Source organism: Sphaeramia orbicularis, chromosome 6 (genome assembly GCF_902148855.1).
Source record: "Sphaeramia orbicularis chromosome 6, fSphaOr1.1, whole genome shotgun sequence".
In the NCBI taxonomy this organism is placed as follows: Eukaryota; Metazoa; Chordata; class Actinopteri; order Kurtiformes; family Apogonidae; genus Sphaeramia; species Sphaeramia orbicularis.
This window is the reverse complement of record NC_043962.1, coordinates 11,761,342-11,770,849: the sequence shown is the minus strand read 5'-3', so window position 1 is coordinate 11,770,849 and position 9,508 is coordinate 11,761,342. Positions and strand designations below refer to the sequence as shown.

Genomic DNA, 9,508 nt, shown 5'->3' with positions numbered 1-9,508 from the left:
GGTATGATTATGACATCAATATATGTTTGGTTTCAAAACAATTGCAACAATCATAGTGCCTGCTGAGAAAAAACAACTAAATGTTCATTGTAAATTTTGCTTCCCCACCCTGTATATACCAAAATTGTGAATTAGCACATGAAACACATGAAGACTGACGATCACACACAGGAACACATGGTTGGAAGCTGGCAGGAGGCAAGAGAGAGCGAACTGGAGATCCAGGGCCATTTTTTGTTTTGTTTTGTTTTGTTTTGTTTTTGATATTTTGACAGACAGTACAACATATGTCATCATCACAAAATAGAAGACATAAACATCATCCACTGTCTGGTTTTCAAATATGCACGTAAGACAAACACTAACAAACACCAGCAAACAAACTAAAAAAAAAAACACCACTTGTGCCTTACATTTAAGTTCTAGATCCAGGGCCATTTTTAAAGGGGCCAGGCAATCGCACTCCACCAATCCACTTCCTGCAAAACAAACAGACACAAAAAGGGCACAGCACACCTACAGGACGGGGGAGAACACACACACTAAACACAAACATATACAGGGTGGGGAAGCAAAATTTACAATGAACATTTAGTTGTTTTTTCTCAGCAGGCATTACGTCAATTGTTTTGAAACCAAACATATATTGATGTCATAATCATACCTAACACTATTATCCATACCTTTTCGGAAACTTTTGCCCATATGAGTAATCAGGAAAGCAAACGTCAAAGAGTGTGTGATTTGCTGAATGCACTCGTCACACCAAAGGAGATTTCAAAAATAGTTGGAGTGTCCATAAAGACTGTTTATAATGGAAAGAAGAGAATGACTATGAGCAAAACTATTAGGAGAAAGTCTGGAAGATACTATTAAAGAAGAATGGGAGAAGTTGTCACCCGAATATTTGAGGAACACTTGTGCAAGTTTCAGGAAGCATGTGAAGGCAGTTATTGAGAAAGAAGGAGGACACATAGAATAAAAACATTTTCTATTATGGAAATTTTCTTGTGGCAAATAAATTCTCATGACTTTCAATAAACTAATTGGTCATACACTGTCTTTCAATCCCTGCCTCAAAATATTGTAAATTTTGCTTCCCCACCCTGTATACATAAACACAAATAGCCAAATTATGACCCAGGGTCATAACAAGGAGAAGATTTCATTTGAGAACTGCCACAGAAGTGGCACTGGGTCTTTATGGGTTAATTAAAGTCAAGAGTATACGGTTTCAGTTTTATTTCCAAAGTAACATATGTCTTCTTTTAGTATTACGGTTTTTCTTCCTCCATGCTCCGTAGAATATATCAAAGATGATGGATCCCTCTCAGGAATAAACAGGCCCACTGAAAAAGTACACAGCTACTGTACTGCACTTGTGTATTCTAGACCTGACAGTTAGAGAGGAAAAAAAAAAACTATATTAGCAGGTCTGTCATGTACAGAGCAGCGGGATATATTACAGCTAGAAGCAGTTTTAGAACAAGTTGGTGCAGTGCCAGGAAAGTCTCAGAGCAATATCTGCAGCCATATGGATGGGGAAGTGCATTCTGGGCTGGCTGGCACAGGGTATTGTGACAATATTTAAGATTGTGTAGATATAATCTGCTGGGAAATCATGTTCAGGACATCTGTGGGGTTTCTTAAATGAAACTGTAGTTCAAAGTGTATAACTCACAAAATATTTATGTTCCCCATTCAGTACTACTTGTAGCTGTGAAATATGTGATTTATGTTCCGTTAATTTTCAGTCATCGATTCTGACATTTCTTTTTATAATTTTCAGGTACCGGGACATATTAATTCCTCATATAAAATAAAATAGGTAGAGTTTATTGAAAGCGGCGAAAGCAGTTAGTCTTTACTTGATTATATTAACCCTTTCAAGCATTGTGGTCACTACAGTGGACAGCTGTTCTACAGCTGTTCTCTTGTATATTCATGGATTTTGTTGTTCTTTTCGTTGTTTTTTTGTTTGTTTGTTTGTTTTTTACACATATCTTTATTAAAGTTTTAAGACACTACATACTTTTCTGACATGAATTGGTAGCATTATGTAGATCTCTCCTGAGCATAAACCCCCAGAATCACAAGCCCTCTCCATAGTTTTCATACAATTTATCACTAAATTCATGTTTCAAAAATTAAACATGTGGTGTCCAGCTGAGTGGACATTTTTGCAACTTAATGAAAAATAGCTTCATAAGAATTTTTTTTTTTTCTTTTTTTTTTTTTAATATATTTTTTAAAATTAATTTTATTTTATTTTATTTTAATTTATTTTTCAGAAGAATTTTTTCAATCGCATTGTTTTTTTCATGCCTAAAGAGGAATAAAAACACTCAGGAAAAAATTTTGATTAAGGTTCTCATAATTCATCCATGAAATGGTTAAGGCTAATCATTTAATTTAAACCAAGGTTATTATCGTTAACGAAAACTAAGGAAATGATGAAAACTAGAATTGAAAAAACATTTTCGTTAACTGAAATAAATAAAAACTATAATTAAAAGAAAAAATGGTAACTAACTGAAACTGTATTGTGTGCTTCCAAAACTAACTGTAACGGATAAAAATTATGGATAAAATTCCCTTAGTTTTTGTCTTTGTCAACATCGGACTGATATGAAAGCGATTTATTTTGCTCTAGCAATTTTAGCTGCTGGTACCATACAGTACTTCAGTGTCCGTCACTTGTGTTCACTTGTGGTTTAGTCGTCTTCTGGTCTCCACTCTACCTGGAAACATGCAGACTAAAGTTGGGAGAAAGCAGCAGAGTCCTGTCTGAGATTTATGTGAATATGACAGTGAAGAAGATAAAAGATACAACAAAACTAAAATTAATACTAAAACTAAACAAAACTAAGCCTTTAGAAAAAAATGAAAACTAATAAAACTAGCAAACCTGCTCTAAAAACTAATTAAAACTAACTGAATTACAGAAAAAAAAAGTCAAAACTAAATAAAACTAAAGTATAATGAAAAATCCAAAACTATTATAACCTTGATTTAACCCTTTCATGCATAGTGGTCACTACAGTGGACAGCTGATTAAAGGTGTTTTCTTGTATATTTATGGATTTGTTTTTTTTTGTGCATCAATCCTATACGCTGCAATTCATACCATTACTGTAACTGTTCTAGATAAACCTGATCTGCAGTAACATGTTTGGATGTAAACCAAAAAAACTGCCAATTATTATTATTTTTTGCTTTTTTAAAATAAAAAGTAGTTGTTTTTTTATATTAGCTCCATGAAGCAATTAAAAACTAGTATTAGAGTTTGTTAAAATATGAGAAAACATCAGACTAAGTGGATATTTTGTGACTCCATGAAAAGTAGGTTCATAAAAAATTCCCTTGCATAGTTTTTTGTTTGTTTGTTTTTTTCATGCTGAGAGAGGGATAAAAAAAACACTCTGGACAAAAAAATCTTGATTAATGTTCTCATAATTCCTGCATGAAAGGGTTAAACAGACTTTATTTAAAATAAATACGTAAGTGTACAGTATGTGTAGGCATTCTGAACTGGAAAGTGTTCGTATGATTACAGTTAAATAGCGCAATACTGCCACCACATGGATGAATATGGAAACAACCATTTTCGAAATATATCTGACTGTTAGTTAATATCATATGTAACTAGCTTGGCACTTTAAAATAATCAGGAAGTAAAAGAACTATTTTTCTAAAACAAAATAAAGAAGCAGGTAAAAAAACAAACAAACAAAAAACATAAAAATTAAATTAAAAAACTAAGCGGAACCATTTATAAAATCACGTTCGCCACACCGGAAGTAGGATCATACTCCGGTTGCACACTCAGCTACTTCCTGTTGGGGAGTTTTTGCTAGTTGTTCGTGGAGTATCGGTCATGTTTTACAATGTTTTGAGAAGACTGGCGATAGAAGCAGGTTCTGTTCAACGCTATGTAAATTCTACAGCTCATATCCGGAGGGTAGGTGCCGTGTGTGTGTCGGTTCGGAGGTTTACGGACGTGAAGGACGGAGCTCAGCCGCCGTTTGACGCCTCCCTGCTCCAGGTGCTCGTATGTCCGCTGTCCAAGAAACCCCTGAGGTAAACACTCCCATCAGCCACACACTGCTCTGATGGACGGTTTTACATGTTGTGTTTAGAGATGTCAGTCATGCGTTGAGTTATTTTAGTCCTTCAGGCGTTTCGGGGCAGATTAACCCATAAAGAACCAGTGCTACTTTTGTGTTAGTTCCCAAATCAAATTTTCTCTATATCTAACCTTTCTTAAGTGATTTATCACCATGTATTACAATTTTATCTTCTGTATTTTGCAAGTTATCAGTATAAATCAGGTATTTTCCTTTATTTAATTTGCTGACCGTACAGATGTTTATAAAAGCTCAGATTAAAGTTGAGGGTTATTCTATCAAAAACAGAGAAAACTCCAGAAAAAGTGACTTTCAGTAAAATATATCAGTTGAACATTAACCCTTTCATGCATGAATTATGAGAACCTTAATCAAGATTTTTTTTCCTGAGTGTTTTTATTCCTCTTTAGGCATGAAAAAAACAATGTGATTTTTTTTTTTTTTTTTTAAATCAACCTGTTTTTCATGGAGTTACAAAAATGTCCACTCAGCTACACCATGAATTTTATTCTTGAAGCAAAGAAACATGTATTTAAAACCCAATATCATAAAGTGATATGAAAACCGTGAAATGAAACCATGTTTAATGCAGCTAATCTGATGTTTTCTCACATTTTAACATATTCTAATACTAGTTATTACTCACTTCATGGAAATAATATGCAAAAAATTAATATTAACAATTGATTTCCACTCAAGAACCAATCAAGAACAGCAAAGTTACGATAATGGTATGAATTGCAGTTTATGAGACGATGCATAAGGGTCCACTGTGTTGGTTGATATGGAACTAAAACAACAAAACCCATGAATATACAAGAGAACAGCTGGAGAAGAACTGTCCACTGTAGTGACCACTGTGCATGAAAGGGTTAAAGGTGCTGTATGTAGGATTGTGGCCAAAACTGGTACTGCAATCACATTCAAAATACTGTAGAGCGTGGTATCCTCTCTGCCTCCCCCCAAGGCTAGGGGTTGCCAGATCCAGCATGACTGTCTCCTACTCGGGTTTCCACTAATCCTTGCCACCGCACCATAAATTTCATACAAAAAAAATCATCACCAGACTCATTATACTTAAGTATCACATATAACTCAAATGAAAGTTTGTGAAGATTCAGGAGATAGGGAAAAGGGAAATGAGCTTTAGGTTTCACTTTTACTTCCAAGAAGTACAAGCGGCACGGATCACTACTATTCAGGTTATTCACGTTTTTTGAAAAAGGATAGTTTGTCGATGTAAACATTTTCCATGTAATTTTACTTTTTTTTACACTAAAACGGCAAGAAATTTTATGGTTGTCATTATTTATAGGTTACTATAATAGTATTTTACTGGATTGACCCACTTGAGATTATATGTGTCTGTATGTGGAACCTGAATTAAAATAATTTTGACACCATCTTCAGTATAATTTTTGCATTTCACAAATTTGTCCCAAGGGCCAAACTGGACCCTTTGGCGGGCCGGATTTGGCCCCCGGGCCGCATGTTTGACATTTGTGTTTTAGGCAGAATATTGTTAAAATTCCAAATTTCAGGTTGTTTATATTTTTTTGCATCATATTGTGAAAGGATAGTTTGTAAATGTAAATATTTTCATAGTGTAAGGTTGTTGTTTTTTTTTACTTACATATTTTCACATAATTTTTTAAGAAGAAAATTTGGAGTTGTCATTATTTACAGGTTATTATGTTATTATTTTACTTGAGATGACATTGGTCTGTACATGGAACCTGAGCTAAATGATTTTTACAACCTTTACTGTTAATATTTTCAGTGTAATTGTTGCACTTTCATCCCGTGGCCCACATGTTTGACGCCCCTGGGTCAAACAGATCAGTGTGCATCACAGACTAAATCCATGGCGCTCATCTCTCTTCAGGTATGAAGCTGAGACCAATGAGCTGATCAACGAGGAGCTCGGCATCGCATATCCCATCATTGACGGCATCCCCAACATGATCCCTCAGGAGGCCAGACTCATACAGAAAGACGCAGACGCCTCCAACACATCACAGCAGAAGTAGAAACTCTACCACAGTACCGTCAGACACAGTTTCAACAGTAGAGTGGATCAGAACAGTGTGTGGGTATGTTCTCCCTGTCCATGATGGTGGGCCTGGTCCCCATCGTGTCCCTCTTCGGGTTGTTCTACTCGGCTGCGGTGGATGAGAACTTCCCTCAGGGCTGCACCAGCAGCAGCAGCCTGTGTTTCTACAGCCTGCTGCTGCCCGTCACCATCCCCGTCTACGTGTTCTTCCACCTGTGGAGCTGGATGGGCATCAAGCTCTTCAGACACAACTAGACCAGTCTGTCCTGTCCTGTTCTGTTCACCCACGTGGAATGAAAGCAATTAAACCACCGACTTCTGATGTATTCCTGAACACGTTTGGTTATTTGGTTAAAAAAGGGCATCACATCAGCACATTCACAGTGGGATTTTTAGACATTTCTCTGAAAAATGTACTACTTTCTCCACAAACTCATAACATGAAAACACTGTGGTACGAGACATGAGAAGTAAACATGGTATAAAATATACAACCCCTCCCCCTCGTCCTCCAAATCTGCTGGTTTTGTGGATAAACAGTAACATGTGATAGCACATTACCACTGAGATTTTTAAGATCAGGTTAAAAAAAATGAGAATATGGGCCCTAATATGTTGTTTTCGCACTAGCTTTTTGCTTACAACTCAATAAACTCCAGTTAAGTTTCTGTACATGTCAAAGTGAGATGTTTTCTGTAAAAGCTACAACAAACCATTCTGTTCTTTATTTCTTGAGCCTCTAGTTAATTGGATCTTAAACCTCAATCAGGTTCCTACAGGTTTGTACAAGTTAAATGTAAGACTGTTTAAGACCCCGCAGGAACCCTGTCAAAGGAGTTTTCTTAACCCTTTCATGCATGACGTCCACATTTGTTGACACATAGTTTCTGCTCACTTTCCAAAAGGTTATTAAGGCAATATTCTCCACACTACATGGGGGCAGTCTCTATAGAACCTAAGCAATACAATGGGAAAAAAAGGATCGTTTTAGTTTTAGAATTTGGACTGCTCTGTGATCTTGTAAAGTTAACCTTTTAAAGTAAGATTCAGTCATGGGTTTCACAGCTTTACACAAAAAAAACAACTGTCCACCACAAAGGACATTCCATTTTTTTTTTTTTTAATCTGAAAAAACTGTTGCATCATGTTTCCAACATAGGCAATTATTTAATTATAAAAAGCCAAAACTTGTACTTTCTTGGGTCTCAGGAGGTTAAATATCTTCTTACAAAAATTTCTAAATGCATTTTCACTTTAGCCTTATTTTGAGTAATCAAATCAATCTAAAAAAATTCACTTTTTTTTTTGTAATTCATGTTTGAAAGGGTTAAGAAAGATCAAGCGGATGTCATTAAACTGCTTGTTTTTTGTTGAACTAAAAGTCCAAAATGTTAAGCTTATTTACAGAACAATAATTTTAAAAAGAATAACAATTTGTAGAAGCTGAAAGCAGAACCTTTACGGTTACGGTTTACCACTAATGGGGAACGTGAGAAGGGTTTAGACCGTCGTGAGACAGGTTTTTTTTTGTTTTTTTGTTTCCCTTAGCTTCAAACATTGAGTTTCATAAATGAGCAACTCTTATTAACATTCAAGTGAAGCTCCTCTGTGTATAGGAGTTTATTCATGTCTGTCAGTAATACAACACTTTACTGTGAAAAGAAAGTTAATTTTTATTTGCCACATGGAAATTGATTGTACATTGCTGTGTAGATGCAGGTAATAAAGATACTGATACAAAATTTAATGACAATAGACTCGGCCTTGTAATTCAGTAAAACACTGATATTTTAAAATGGAATGTACAGTATTCATTTTAAAATATGTATTATCATGGCCCTTTACAATAAATACATTAAATGAATAAAACGACTTTTTTCATATATACCAAAGGCATGAACTCTAATGTTGTATAGTTCTTGGCAAACAAACTGTTTTGACTGGAACCATGAACACACACCAACCTGAATGAACTAACAAACAGTAGAAAAACACTGACTTTATAAAACTGACTAATGCAAAATAAAGGCTGCAAGTTTCCTAAACTCAAGCAAACGTATTTAGGGTTGAATTTTTGGGACTTTTATGGGTGTTTTGTTCTTGTCAAGTTTCTATGAAATTTAGTCGTAACAGATGAGACAAAAGGTCGATGTGCTAACATCTCTACTTAAAGACACCCCCCCCCCACTCTGAGGTGCTGGACTCATACCGGCCTCTTCCATCTGAGTCCATGCTGTAGATGTAAAATACCGCCTTAAGTGACAGTAACAGAACAGCAGCTGAATAAGGACCACAGGTGAGAATTCATAAATGCTCCTTCCCTCGTCCTCGGTTTCTTTTCTTACTTGTCAAATCTCTGCCTTGGGTCAGTTTCATCAGAGGAGACGCTGGTCTGGGTGAATATGCCTGTCCCTTTGCCTTGAAATAGAACGATTCATTGAGTTTCATCTGGACCGCTCGAACCTGAAACTAAAAGACACAAGTACAATTAATCTCCACTGTGATGTAGTCTAAAGAAAAAGACATTTTAACCCTGTGAAGCCTGAACCATTAAATCACTGACAGAAAATTCCAGTTCTTTCAATCAGTCAATCTTTATTTATATAGCACTTTTCATACATTAAGGATGTAGCACAAAGTGCTTTACATATAAGTTTAAAAATCAGTACCACCACCCACCCCCCATCAAATAATAACCCCCTCCCCCCAATAGAAGTGATAGTAGAGCCTTGGGATGCATATCTTTGTGCCCTGAAGTACATGTGGACAGATAGCTCAGTAAGTAACACTACAGTCAGTGACAATGTTTTTCAACCTTGGGGTCGGGACCCTATGTGGGGTCGCCTGGAATTCAAATTGGGTCACCTGAAATTTATTGTAATTGATAGAATGAAAATAAAAACTTCAAATAAAAAATACATGGTGAGTTGAGAGAGACAATCATAATACATAAAAGACATGCAAACTATGAGTGTGAAACTGAAGCTCTGTGGTTCTGTTTATCTGTCAAATATTTATTGTGGTCAGTTTCAGATGCTGCAGCTCTTTCATAATTCATAGTTTGAGTTCTTGTTTGTTCAGTATTAATTGTCCTTGTAAATCCAAGCTGGACTGACTGTACATATCCTGACCAAGGAAAATCAAATTCTCACTTTGTGCAGTAATCTACACCTGGCTTTACTGCCTCTGTCAAGAATAATATACATTATATAGACTAAATGTGAACTAAAATTAATGTTTATTTCCAACATAGTATAGTAAACTATTACATGATCAAAAACAAATGAATTTTCTCAAAAAAAAAAAAAGTCTCCGTTTTGAATGTCTG

At 35.6% G+C, this 9,508-nt stretch overlaps 1 protein-coding gene across 1 annotated transcript; it reads left to right on the top strand.

The window, feature by feature from the left end:
* The first annotated feature begins 3,818 nt into the window (after positions 1 to 3,818).
* On the top strand, positions 3,819 to 6,300 carry pyurf (PIGY upstream open reading frame). Its single transcript, XM_030137412.1, has 2 exons — positions 3,819 to 4,080; positions 6,013 to 6,300. The coding sequence occupies exons 1-2, from the start codon at positions 3,878 to 3,880 to the stop codon at positions 6,155 to 6,157; spliced, it is 348 nt and encodes a 115-aa protein (XP_029993272.1). The 5' UTR covers positions 3,819 to 3,877; the 3' UTR covers positions 6,158 to 6,300.
* The last annotated feature ends 3,208 nt before the right edge of the window (positions 6,301 to 9,508 follow it).

Coding starts and splice junctions, on each gene's coding strand:
- pyurf (XM_030137412.1), top strand. CDS start 3,878: ATGTTTTACAATGTTTTGAGAAGACTGGCGATAGAAGCAGGTTCTGTT. Junction 4,081..6,012: donor CTGTCCAAGAAACCCCTGAG/GTAAACACTCCC, acceptor ATCTCTCTTCAG/GTATGAAGCTGAGACCAATG.